The 13952-nt window shown below is 47.0% G+C and overlaps 1 protein-coding gene across 4 annotated transcripts in view; it reads left to right on the top strand.

The window, feature by feature from the left end:
* VWA2 (von Willebrand factor A domain containing 2) overlaps positions 1–13644 on the top strand; it is a 69210-nt gene extending 55566 nt beyond the window's left edge. For all 4 annotated transcript variants that reach the window (XM_043550934.1, XM_037904183.2, XM_043550935.1 and 1 more), the window contains 2 exons: positions 8180–8302; positions 10484–13644. In XM_043550934.1, the coding sequence (XP_043406869.1) occupies positions 8180–8302; positions 10484–10617 (257 nt within the window). In that variant the 3' untranslated portion in view covers positions 10618–13644. The remainder of the gene's footprint in view (positions 1–8179; positions 8303–10483) is intronic.
* Positions 13645–13952: the final 308 nt, after the last annotated feature.

Here is a 13952-nt window from a genome sequence, read left to right as displayed (position 1 = left end):
TCCAGATCTGAAACTTGTGGCTCAGTCCCATCATTTCCTTCCTGTTGTCCCCTGCCCACTTGCTGCTCACGGCTGACTTGCTTGCCCTTGTGGTTACTGGCCACTAACTCACCATGGTAGCTTTAGGTCGAACATTTAGGTGGGGCGACTGTAACTTGCCTTCATTGCAAACGGTCCCCGTTATTAGGGGCACTTTTGCGAGTGTTCTCAGTGTTCTGCTGTTCAGTGAAATGCTGCTGGCTGAGGGCTCACGTGCACGCAGCCTGGGGCACTGGAGAAGGGGGAACACATAGAAGGGGCTATTCCATTAAATTAAGAGCCCTCATAAGCACATGGACCTGACATGGACAGAAATTTATTTTCTTCGTTGTCTTTTTTTCTCCTTATTTTTCTGAATCGGGCAATCCCCCAGATAGCCGGGGTAAAGCCCCCATTGCTAACTATGGAACGGTGTCCTTTTATGATCAAAGGAAAGGGGGATAAAGGAATAACTTTCAGCCTTCTGGGGTGTTTTTTAAAAGCTGTTCCTTTGTATTTTCTTATGAGATGTACAGGTAAGTGTAAAGGTAACGACACAGGTGATCTAAAGAGTTAGAGGTGCTTTTATTAAGCAGGAAGAATACAGGTGATGACTGTAAATTAGTTTTAAGAATATACATAGGTACTTGATGTTTATACCCATATGTTTAGTGCCATAGTTTCAACAGACCCCGGTTGTTAGCCGGTGGGATCGAACCTGGAATCTCTAGAGCTAAATGCCTGAGCCTCTACCGCATGAGCTAAAATCCATATGGCTGTTAGCTAAGACTGTACAGCAGACTCGTTAATCTCTCTCTCTAAGTGGTCTCGGTACCACTAGATGGGAGAGAACACCACACACAGGAAGTGTGTGGGTTACACATGCAGCTCCATTGAAATGATTTAAGGCCTGATCCTGCAAGGTGCTGAGCAAGTCAGTAGTGCTGCTTGCAGGAGCTACTCAGCAACTTGCAAAAAGAAAAGGAGGACTTGTGGCACCTTAGAGACTAACCAATTTATTTGAGCATGAGCTTTCGTGAGCTACAGCTCACTTCAACTTGCAGCACTGGGCCCTTCTATGGCATATATTTATACAGGGTGAGACTCAATTTATCTTCTTGCCATTTCTCTGTTTTATAATGAAGCCCTGTTGCCAATACAGGCAAATCCAGTGCTTTGAGATCTGCAGATATATTTATCATCATCTGAATATGGAAAAATGAGGGTGATTAGGTAGGATGGATGGTCTTGAGTTTAGGGCACTAGACTGGACTTGAGTGATCTGGGCTCAGTTACCATTTCTGCCACAGATGTCCCGTGTGATCTTGGCAAATGTCCCTCGTCTCCCTGTGCCTTAGTTCCCTGTCTATAAAATGAGAATAATTCTTCCCTGAAGGGATGTTATGGCCATCAATCCTTGAGTACTTGGGAATTCTTCAGTTACTACCAGGATGAGGGCCATATAAGTGCCTAGCCAAATAGAATAACACTTCTACGCCCAGTAACTGCTTTAAAGGTCAAGCCTTTCGATAGATGGGAAATGGTTCTATTGGGTAATTCTGTTTCAGGAAGGAATGAACAACGTTTTCAAAGCACTGCCTTGGCTAAGAGAGATGGCAGATGTGCTAATGTTTTATGAGCAGATAAAGTCGAGATGAAATGGGATTAAACTCTTCCACTTGGAAGGCGGTTAGGCTGAAATGATTATAGATGGTCAGAGGAACATTCTGTAATTGTCTGAAAGCATCCAAGATCAAAAGAGTCCCAGCTGATCCAGGTTTCATCTTCAAAGATGCACTTGCCTTTATCCAAGACGGGGGAGAGAGCTTAAAAGTTGGCCCATCAGAAAGTTATCATGTGTGGGCTGCAAAGACATAATAACCAGCTCGTCTTAGAAGGGTCAATGTATTCTGTTTACCGAGTAGAGTCCTTAGGAATGTCTTGCTGGCGTTAAATGGAGGTAGGTTAAACGCTAATTAATGCTTAGGGGAAAGAAGAAAAAAGGACTGTCAAATCCTCCCCAGCTTTGTCTGTGGGGGAGAGAAGGGAATGTGATGATGCAGAAAGAATTTTGGGGGCATGGCAGATTGAGGAAGCTCTGATCAGCTTTATGGTGAATCACTAGCGTGCTGGGGTAGGTGGGGTGGAAGCAGATTGCAATGGATTTTGGGGGTCCCTGCTGCAAAACAAAGGGTCTCTTTCTTTTCTGTGTGCTGAGTATTTATATTGCTTTTCTGACCTTCAGGGTCAGTTCATTCACTTTGGTGGGAGTTTGCCTAAGTAAAGACCTCAGTGTTTGACCCGAAGTGGAGGTGTCTGATTGGGAGACTGCAGGCCCTAAGATGAAGGGATGCCCCACAAGACAAGTGAGTCATGCTTCCCCCACTGAAGAAATGAAATGGCTTAAGTTCCCAAGAGGAAAATGATGTTTACTTGAACTGGCTAGTATGTGAAACAATTGGTGCTCAGGGCATGGCTAATTTTCTGTTTGCACATGAGAACAAACTTCTGGGAATTCCTACAATTAAAATTACGTTCCGTGGACTGAGACAACATGAAAACCTTCTCAGTCACAACCTGCAAATTCCTCCCTGCCGAGAGTCTGGGATGTTTGCATAGCGTGTAACAGTGCGACCTTAAAGACCTAGTCAGCTCCTTCTATTCACTCAGTTGCCCTTTAAAGACAAGAGACTGGGAAAGTCGGTAATTCCTCAGGAATTCTCAATACACCAGAGGAGAGTGGACTTTTGACTGCGGGTATGCAGTATGGTCGTAGCCATGTTGGTCCCTGTTAGAAAGACAAGGTGGGTGAGATAACATCTTTTACCTCACCCACATGTTAGTTCAATAAAAGATATTACCTCACCTACCTTGTCTCTTTGATTGTGGGTGGCAGAGTACAGAGTGGCCTTAAAGTGCCCCTTCTCCAGAGCTGCTTAATATAGGGCATACAAAGAGAGAGAGCCACAGGGTGATCATGGGTCAGTGTAGGGTGATGTTCCTAGGGCATAGCACTTTACTAGAAACAAGGGGGAATCTTGACCTCTCTGTGCAGTTTTAATAGCAGTTGATGTGCAGTAGAGAAATATGTATTAAGGGTGAAATTCTCCCATGCTCAGAGAAGGCTGATAGGGTCTACGTGTGAGGGAAATTCCACTTAGGCTCTCAGACTTTTGCTTAAGTGTTCAATAGGTCTTGGCTGTAGAAGAGAAGGTGGCAAAAGTCCATGATTACAGAGCAGGAACACAGCATCTCCTGAATGGCAGCTGTTATTCGTGTGTGCTGGTAACTATTGTTTGTGGGGCAAGGCTGGGGACAAGGACAGTGTAACAGACAAAAATCTATCATTTCAACTTCTGCTTAAAGCCGGAGACATAATAACAGAACCAGAGGCCATGTGATGATTGCAAAGGCAGGAAAATCATGGGTTCTGATGATAAAAATATGTGAAAGGTAGCTTGGATCAAAGGCTCGTGTTTTCAGTGCACTCTTTGACACTCCTCCCGCCACCCCGATTCCTTGACCCCAGCTTGGACAGATGGAGCAGATCAGTGAATTGTTCAGTGTAAAACCTAAATAATGGTCACAGGTCATGGACGTTGGTACTGGAATCCTGATGTTAATCTTCTGCTAAAGGATGTGCCACTGACAGTTGGCTGGACAGTAGAAATCCACATAGTGTCTGTTGTAATGCAGACGTTGTCTGTGTACGGTAACAAATCCTGTCAAGGAACTTCACCGTGGCCATTTGGATCTTCCTAATGAGAATGTCGATTGAATGCAGGATTTTTCTGTTTCAAAAGCTAAGCCTCTCCTCACTTGAGCTAAAGGAGATTCTCCAGTGGCTGCTAGTGGTGTAGTTATTACTAATTATATTTATTGTGACAGTGCCCAAGCGCCAGCCAAGAATTGTGCCCCATTGTGCTAGGCCCTGTACAAACACAGAGTTAGTAAAGGACCCCTGCCCTAAAGAGCTTACTGGCTAGATTAGGGTGACTAAGTGTCCAGTTTGGGACTGGAACACCTGGTCAAAAAGGGATCCTGGCGGCTCTGGTCAGCACTACTGACCGGGCCGCTGACTATCCGGTTGGCGGCGCCAGCCACCATGCTGCACGGCTCCTGGGTTGGGAAGCAGCTGGCATGTCCAGCTCCTAGCCTTAGGGGCAGCCAGAGCGGGGGGTCCGGGTGCTGCCCCACCCACAGGCGCAGCTCCCATTGGCCGGGTCAGGGCAGGGGAAGAACTAGCACGACGCACGCTCAGAAGGTGGCTGTTGAGGGGTCGCGTAGCGCACACCTGTCCAGCTGCTGCCAGCCCTCTTCTCCTCGTGCTCGGCTCCAGCTGCGGCATATGCCCTGCGGCGAACCACGGTCTGTCTGTCGCCCCATTGCCGGCACCCAGGAGTTCGAGGTGTGTGTATCCCCATCTCAGAATGCTGGGAATGGGACTGCACCCCATCCCCTGTTACTGCATCCCTCCCCGCCCCAACCCTCCATCCCCCCATCACTGCATCCCTCCCTGCCCCACCCCCCCCCCACACCCTGATCCACCTGTCATTGGATCCCTCCAGTTCCCACCCCCTGCACTCCCACCCCCCTGTCACTGCATCCCTCCCCTGTCCCATCCCGTCCTGCCCCCATACCTACCCATCCCAGCCCTGTACCCCTTACAGTACTCTCCCACCCATCCTCTCCACCTGCCAAAGCCGCCACCCCCATGTCCCTCGCTCCCCCTGCAGCCGTGCACCCATTCACCTCCATACACTGCTGCACTCCCATTATGTCCCTATACACCCCTGTGCCCCCCACATCGTCATGCACCTGTAGCCTTCTGCCTCCCCCTGCATTCCCATCCACCCCACATACCCCTCACACCCCCTCCTCTCTCCTTCACTGCCCCGTCTCACACCCACCCTGCTCTCGTTCTTGGCTTCTTTCCCTCCCCCATCCACTCTCCTCCACCCCCACCCCATCTTTTCCCCTCCAGCCCACCCTCCTCCCTTCCCGGCTGGGTGATTTAGGCAGCCCCTGGAAAAGTGTATGAAAAAGTGTCTGTGTAGGCAAGTGTGTGTGTGCATGTATGCACTGTATGTGTGTAAGAGACTGTGTGTCTTTGTGTAGGTATTGCCACATGTGTGTATACCCGTGCGAATAAAATTTGCAGCCTAACTCTTTGACTTTTATTCCTTTTGCTGGCTTGTGCGCGAAAAAAATGATATAAAATATGTGTGTTTTCATTTCATAACAAGTGTTTAAAAGAGAAGGGAACTCTAAAAGAAATGTATTATTTCTTAAAAAGTGAATGTTGTTGACTAGTAATTGCAGAAGAGCCAATGTATCAGACATTTCTCCCCACCTTTGTCTAGCTACATTATAAACTCTTTGTTGCACACTCTCTCTTTTTATGTGTATGTCCGGCACCTGCCACCCTGGAGCCCTGATCTTAGTTGGGGTCTCTAGGCACAAAACAACAATTGTAATAATAAATAATGTGGAAGTATAAGTGTTAGTGCATGCTACATGTGTACACATGAATACACGTGTGTATCTGCATGTAGGTGTGGGAGTCAGTTTGTACAGATTTATTTATATAGGTATCTGGACAGGTGTGCATTTCAGTGGTTGTGCTCTATGGATTTGTATTTGGGCTTCAGGAGTGGGCCTTTAATGGACCCATTGCAGCTGTGATAATGTGTTGTCCTAATTCCACACACAAAATTACAATATAGGCATTTATGAAATCAAAATATATTTATTGGTCTATCATTTCCACAATTTACCACCATTGACAAACATGAACTGTAGTCCACTTTCTCATAGATGGAATAGAACTGTTGCACCAATGTTGCATTATACAAAACATTTATACGGATGATGTGACATGAACAACTCAGGTTTTGTACTTGTACAAGAGCAATATCTAACAAATTATTAAGCAAATAGAGCTAAGGGTGGAGCAAATTCTTAGTATCCCTTTTGGATTGCCCATTATCCTCCAAGAAAGTAAAATAGTCCCCCAATTTCTGTTTTACAAGTTATATTCTTACTAGCTGTCTGACTCACCCGCATTTGAAGCTTAAATTCACTTTGACCTATTCACCCTTTTATCATGCATCCATTTTGGAGAGCAACACCAGCATGTAGGAGTATATGTATATTGCATTGGTGAAACAAATACTTTATCTGAGTCTGGTGTCTGTTTTAAATAGGATGGTGAAAAGTTGGAGAGGGTGTAGAAGACAGCCACAAAGATAATTTGAGGACTAGAGAAAATGCTTTACCATGAGAGGCTGAAAGAGCTCAATATGTTTAGTTTATCAAAAGGAAGACTGAGAGATGACTGAGAGGTGTAGAAGTATCTTCATGGGGAAATATCATCAGGTACTATAGGGCTCCTTAATTTAGCAGAGAAAGGCATAAAAAAAGTCTGGAAGCTGAAGCCAGAAAAAATTCAAATTAGAAATAAGGCACACGTTTTTATCAGTGAGAGTGATTAACAATTGGAACAATTTGCCATGAGAAGTGGTGGGTTCTCCATCTCATAAGGTCTTTAAATCAAGACCAGATGCACTTCTGGAAGGTATGCTTTAGCCAAACATTAGCTATTTAACAAGTTATTAGACTCAATACATGCACGATGGGACGAAATTTAATGGCCTACGATGTCCAGGCGGTTAGACTAGAATTAGTGCCTTTTGGTCTTAGTCTATAAATTAATGTTATTGCTGGGATTGAAATGGATCAGAGGGAGGACTGTTGCTCTCATTCCGCATGTGAATAACTTTACACATGTGAGTAGTCCCGTTCAACTCAACGGAACTACATACAGGTGTAAAGATATTCATGTTCGTTTGTTTGCAGGATTGGGGACAGAGGGGGCATGGAGTGAGCGGGAGACGGGGCCTCAAAAGGGGGCAGGGCCTCAGGGAAGGGGTGGGGTAGGGGTGTTTGGTTTTCTGGAATAAGAAAGTTGGAGACTGATGCAGGGTGAGGGAAAGGGTGCTTATGCCATGTGGTTGAGTAGTTCTTATTCCACCCCGTAGAGGGCAGAGACTTGCATTGCAGTATTTTGCATTACCTCCCACCTTCCCTGGAGAGTTCATGAATGGGATCCCAAGTTGCTCTGACAGCTAACTATTTAGACACAATCCTGATAGAAAATAGCATCCAAATGAGCCAATTTTGGGGATAGAGGAACTGATTTTTATACTCTTTACCAGGCACCCAAGTTGTGAGAGAACAAAAGTGATGTGGTTAGAAGACCCACATTCTAAGCCACTTAATTGTTAAACTGAGGAATTTCACATGCCTCCAAACACTATTGCAGAAATGCCAGTCACGGTACAAGAAGATTCTTCTAAGATGCTGCTGCTTAACCCTGTGTTTTTACAGAAAAATGGCACAAAAAGTGCTGAGGCTTGCCGACAGCTGTAGTCTGCTATGCTAGGAGAGCTGATAGGCGCGCGCGCGCGCTCTCTCTCTCTCTCTCTCTCTCTCTCTCTCTCTCTCTCACACACACTCACACACTCACACACTCACACACACACACACACACACACACACACACACACACTTTCCTCCTTCAAATCCCCGTTTAAAAACCCATTTCTTCAGAAATCTTTCCCACCTTGTTTTCTACCAATAATCTCTCCACCCTCTGTTTTTTTTTTTAATCTAAGATGCTGTCCCATGTCTTGTGTGATCTCTCTCAGTTCCTGTGCAGGAGCTCTGGGCTCTGTGCTAATGCATCTGACTGCTGGACTGGGGCTTTCAACTGTAAGCTGTTTGGGACAGGAAACACGTCTTACTCTGTTTTGTGGGGTGTCTGTTAGTGGACCCGATGCCCTTGCCTTAGTGGGAGCCATGCCAGGCTCTTACTCAGGACAGCTAGTAAAGTAAATCCTCTTCCCTGACCTTTTCTAGACTTTAACTGATGGTGTTTTGCTGTTACAATGTACGCACAACAACACTGCAAATGGCTTGGGTCTCTGCCATTCAAGTATTTTATTTCCTTCCACGTCTTTCTGTAAATCCAACCGACTTTCCCTGCAAGGGCAACATTTACTGTCATGCCAACGTGCTCATGCCGGAGGCGGGTTTGAGAACTTAATATTGTGTAATGTTCCAGAGCCTGCCCTTCTGTTTGTGTTTTTCTCTGTTACAGAGGCTAAACACCCGGTGAACCTGTGCAAACCTAACCCGTGCCTGAATGAGGGAGTGTGCGTTCTCAGGAATGGAAGCTACCGGTGTGAATGCCGAGGCTGGGAAGGACCGCACTGTGAAAGCAGTAAGGCTCGCTGAACAGGAACCAGTCAGTGAATTTCAGACGGCATTGCAGGTTGAGGCTTGCACATTGTCAGAGGGCTAAGAGCTCAAGGGTGGGGCCGGAGCGTCAGCTATATGGTCAAGGGCAGTGGTTCTCAACCTGCGGCCCGCAAGTCGTTTGCGGCCCAGTCAGCACGGAGCTGCTGCCCATGTGACATCCTCAGGGCCACAGAGGGAGTATTGGATGCGGCTCACATAACACAATGCTAAATACAACTTGCAGGAGCAAAGATTCCCGCTCCTTTCATGACAGACCCCCCCTTATAACGGACTGGCAGACGTCCTCTGCTTCCTCTAGCCCCGGGGTGGCCAAACTTACTGACCCTCTGAGCCACAAACAACGGTCTTCAGAAGTTCAAGAGCTGGGGCGCACCTGCTGGGGCTCGGGGCTTCAGCCCTGCGGTGGAGTGGTGGGGTAGGGGCTTCTGCCCTGTGGGGAGGGGGTTCTTGCGGCTTCAGCCCCGCAGGAGGTGCCTGTCTGGGCTCGGGGCTTCAGCCCCACTCGTGCTGAAGCAGGACACCCTGTGGGGGTTGAAGCCCCGAGACCCCTCTCCCTGCTGGGCAGAAGCCTTAGGTGACACCCTGGGGGGAGAGCACGTGGAGTCACATGCCACCCTCCAGATTTTTGCCAGGATTTGATGGCCCCGCTCAGTCACATGGTGCAGCTGGGCGCTGCAGTCGTGGGAAGAGGCCGTGGAAACAGCTGGAAGCTGCAGGGACGACCACTCAGGTTAAGGGGAGAGTGTGATGGAGGGGCATGACTCAACTTGTTGGGGGGTGGGGGTGAACCTTTAAACTGTGACCCCCCCACTCTCATCAGGAACCAGTCGCCTCTGGCAGAAGCCCCTCACCCCACCAGCCCGCTGCAGGGCAGAAGCCCCGAGCTCGGGTAGGCAGAAAATGGGGTTGTGGGGGGCTCTGTGAGCTGCGCTTTAACTGTAGAAGAGCTGCATCTGGCTCAAAAGCCGCAGTTTGGCCGCCCGTGCTCTAGCCACCTGTGGGGGTCTCCTTGCCACATCCTGGCACAAGTGACGCTCTCTCCTTTTCTTTTCTCTCTTTCCACTCTCTGCCTTTCCTTCAGTTCAGGTGGGACCATGGTGGTGATGGCAGCGGTTGGGTTTTTTCCCTTCTCAATGCATCTAGAGGCTCCACATACAACCTGGGGGAGGGGTGAATGGTTGGTGGCGTCCTCTGGCAGCTCCGTGGGGCTCATGTGGCCCTCAGTTCCACTCTGAGAAGAGCAGCTTGGGCTGGTGGGATTGTACCTAGGTCCACCCACTACACCCCCACCTGTACTGGGGGGGGAGCAGACCTCTTTCAAGGAGCTGTGGGCTGTTTTGCCCATGGCTATGGGACTGTGTTTGCTGTGACAGGGAACAGAGTAGACTCTGAAGCTTTTCCTACCCTCCCTCTTCTCTGCCCCACGCCTCCTCCCCATAGACTAATCTGGCAGTGCACTAACAGGGGTCCACCTCTCACACTGGGAAGCGGTGGGTTTGAAGCTAACTCTAGGATTATCTTGGTCAGGGGATCACCTCAGCCAGCATCAGAGGGGAGGTAGTTAGTGCTTTGGGAAGCAGAGACTCGGACCATTAGTCTTTTGCTAATGAGTAGACGCAGTTTTTACAGAGGGTTCCTAGACTGAAGCAGGGTCCTTAGGAGCTGCAGCTGCCCTCAGGCTTTAACCCTATATTGTGTGGAGTCATTGCTTTGCAATATTTGCCACACCATGAGCCTCTTTCCCATGCCAGGACCCTAATCCCATTTAGCAAGGTTCTACCTGCGGCCTCCTTTCGTTTAGCAATATGGAAAGGAGAGGGCGGTTAACAACTCGTTAATAACTCACTCACAACTGTTCATTTCCCCAACCCTTGGAGGTCAAGTCCTCAGGATCCATATGAAATGTTTTGCTCAAGGTCACACACTTTGGCAGAGCCAGGAATAGAATCCAGAAGTCCTGACTCTCACCTGAGATCACAATATCTGACCTCATACACGCTACCACCACCACAGTATGTGCCTGTCGCCATTGCATCTGCTAGTATTGTCTGAAATGTACTTTATCTGTACAAAGAATTGAACATTGATTTTGTATTGGGGACCATTCTTCTTTCTCGACATTTGTTTATTTTTATTGTAACAGGAATTTTAAGGGGCGATTTTTCAAGATCACCGGTCCCTCCCACAAACTTTCACATCCAACGAAATCCGAGTGGTTTGCAGCAGCTTAACAGAGCTCTCCGACATGCAAAAAGGCACGCTCAGTCGGGACACTGAGTTGGGCAGTTTCACTGTGCAGTTCTCCTTTCACTAATGTTTGCTTGCAGCCATTAATATACAAGACGATCTGGCAAGCAACCACCAGGTATTTCAATGAATGATTTAATCTGGCACAGAGACTGAAGTAATGTCTCTCCAAGTTCACACAGGACACCAGCTGGGTTTACCAGTAGTCAATATTTTTTTTCTTTTGTAATAACTCAATATTTTGTGTTTCAATATTTATTATTGACCATTTTGCTTTTCCACTCCAAGATTTTGGTGTTTCACGTATGTTGTTTGAAAGATCTGTGAGTTGGCAGCAGACTATTAGAGAAGGCTGGAGTAATTCTGGGGTTCAAGCCGAAAGGGGTTAGCCTAAATAATGTATCTGTAAACAGAGCTATATAAAGTGCACATTTTTAACGAGAGTAATTAACCATTGAAACAACTGACCAACGGGTGTGGAGGGGATTCTTATCACTTGAAATCCGTAAATCAAGACTGGATGTCTTTCTAAAAGAGACGCTCTAGCTCAACCAGAAATTACGATCTAGATGGCGAAAATAGGGAGTGAAATTTTATGGCCTGTGTTATAGGGGAGGTCAGACAAGGGTCCCTTCGGGGCTTAAAATCTATGACTCTATAAACTATAGCTATGGCTGTGCAAACAAAGAGCTGGGTCCTCAGCTCCAGTAAATCAGTTCAGCTCCGTTGGTCTGGCTGTAATTTCCGTACGCTACTTACCAGCCCCAGTTAAATATTCCTACAGTTGAAGTCACTAGAATGAATTATTGGATAAACACAGGAAGACAAATGAAAGTGAGAGCTAGTGATGGGCTTTGTTATGCATTACTGATTTCTCAATCCCAAATGCAGTGATGTTCCCTTGCTTAGCTCTTTTCTTTGTTTGTGTTTGTTTCTGAGTGAGGTAATATGGTTTGGCTTAATGGGCATTTATATTAGCTGCATTTTGTTGTTGTTAGGAGGGGCCTTAACGTGAAACAACTCTAAAATGGAGCTGCAGCAGTTAATACATACGTTGCTATATTTACAAGATGAGCTTGACTATTTTAGTCCTAGAGATCAGATTAGTTTACTATGTAAATCGAATGGTAGGTGTTGGCTGAAAAATGACTTGTTTAAAGCCTAGAGCGGAGTAGTCCACACACAGTGCGGAGGACACATCCTGGGCTAAGCTAAGGACTGCTTTGGATCTGGTGTGCTAAGGAGCTGAGTCTACTGAATTGGGTTTTTTTTATGTAAACGATACCATTTGCGGCCCGATCCTGCATGCTTGGTTCATGCCAAACTCTCCCTAGGACAGCTGGGGGTTTGTCCGAGTCATCTGTGCTACAAATACAGCAGTGTAAGGATTCCAGAGCTGGTTACAAATGGGGTTCCAGTCAGTTACATACACTGCACCTTTCTGTGTTTTGGAACCTGGCTGCTGTGTTGGATTCAACCCCGGCTTCTGTCTCCATCAGCTCCCTTTTGCAAACTCTCTGTTTGCCCCTCTTCTTTTACCCTCGCTTATCACGCCTCCTTTCTTTGCCCCTCTCCTCCAGGCCAAACCCAGGCTCCTTTCTGAGTGCTGGGAACGCTCGTTCCATGGCTTTACCAGGAAGCTCTATCCTCCCGTTGGGGGAGGTCTCTGTAAAACTGGCCCCCTTGAAAGGTGGAAATACCATCGTGATGAACAGGGGATAGGAACCATAATAGGCAGCACGTCTGGCTCCCTTAATGGTTTTATGCTGATCGCTCTTCACCCAGCAGGCTAGCGGTCGTGGCAGCTTTACATGGAGCAGGCGAGGCTGAGCCTGCACACGCACCTCCAAAGAACAGAATCTGGCCCCAGGCCAGCACCTTTCAGAGGGTGTCGCTCAATGGATCACCTGTGAAGCTATTAGACATACACGATCGCTCTCCTGGGGCTATTTAACTACTATATTATGTTGTTCTTAACTGCTTTCCTCATGGAGCCCATCGCCTTGGAGAGACTGAAAGCAGAAACTCCAGTTCTGCTGTGCGCAGAGCAGAGCCAGAAAGATTAACTGCAACTGCCAGTGTTCAGGGTTGTAGCATCTAGGGTTCAGTGTTCATGGTAATAGCAAAGAGAAGAAAATCCCCTTCATCCAAGTGCCTTGGCCCCATGTTTTACTAGTCACACAGATGTACCAAAAGAGAGACCGATTATTTCACAGGGTGGCTGTCTAAAGGACAATGGTCTAACCCATTCATGGAGATTAAAGCTAGTTCTGCAACAGCAGCAATGCTAGTCTATATCTTATGCTGGAAGAAATAAAGGAGAACTTCCACTTTGGCTCTGCTCAGCCGCCCGTCGATCATCCTTCGGCTTCCGCGCCTGAGGCAAGCAGCGACGGAAGCACAATTGCCGGACTGACATTGGAAGCAGGAGGAGGCGCTAACCCTTCTCCCTTATTTGTGGCTGGCCTGGTTGCCGCTTCGGTGTTACTTCTTCTGTAAAAGCGTCCATGGGTTCTGTTCTGGAAAGAATGGGCTACAGCAGTCTCTCGGCTACCATCCAAAGCCACAGTTTGTATTTTACACTGGAGAAACATCTGGGGAGCTGGTTCCACTTCCAGCCAAATTCTGCTCTGAAAATATTCTCCGTCATCTTGCAGTCCCTGCATGGTTTGTGGTGGTAGAGAGACTATGCTATTATCCCTTGCTGCCCTGCTTCGCTGTAATATTTACAACACTCTGGCATTTTCTGCTGTATATTTTGTCTAACAGGTGCACTGGTTAAACTCTGGTTCACTTTCACTGTCTTTTGGCAGCTTGCCTTTAACAGAGTTGGCTCTTCTTCCTTTAGCTTTTGTACAGTGTACGAGTTGAGTAATTGCAATGTGCTTTCTTAAAAGTATAAAGGTATTTACAATATTTTCCTCATACGTATGTTGCATACAGAGAAGATTTGTATAGATCTAATGAACCCTTAGGCTTGATTATGCACCTATGTTGTACGATTGTAACCATGCTATATAGATATACTTTTGTTTTAATACACTGCTAATATGAGCATTTCTGAAGCACATAAATTTTACTAGGATAAGGCTGTGTGTGGGGAAGAGGCCTGGCAAAACCAGGGATTTTTTCCCCCATGAATTTGCTTCATTTAAAATATGGATGGGCAAACTGGTCTGGATAAAACCACAGACTCTAAGCTCCTTGGTGCAGAAACCATTTTTTGTTGTGGTTGTAGATACAGTGTCTAGTGGAATAGAGCTCGGATCTCTGACTGGAGCCCCCAGGTGCTGCCACGGTACAGAGAATGGTGATATGCAAGATGGTGGGTGTTTAACTAAGTTTTTCAAAGGAACTGTAAGGAG

Source organism: Chelonia mydas, chromosome 7 (genome assembly GCF_015237465.2).
Source record: "Chelonia mydas isolate rCheMyd1 chromosome 7, rCheMyd1.pri.v2, whole genome shotgun sequence".
Lineage (NCBI taxonomy): Eukaryota > Metazoa > Chordata > Testudines > Cheloniidae > Chelonia > Chelonia mydas.
This window is presented reverse-complemented; position numbering and strand designations above follow the sequence as displayed.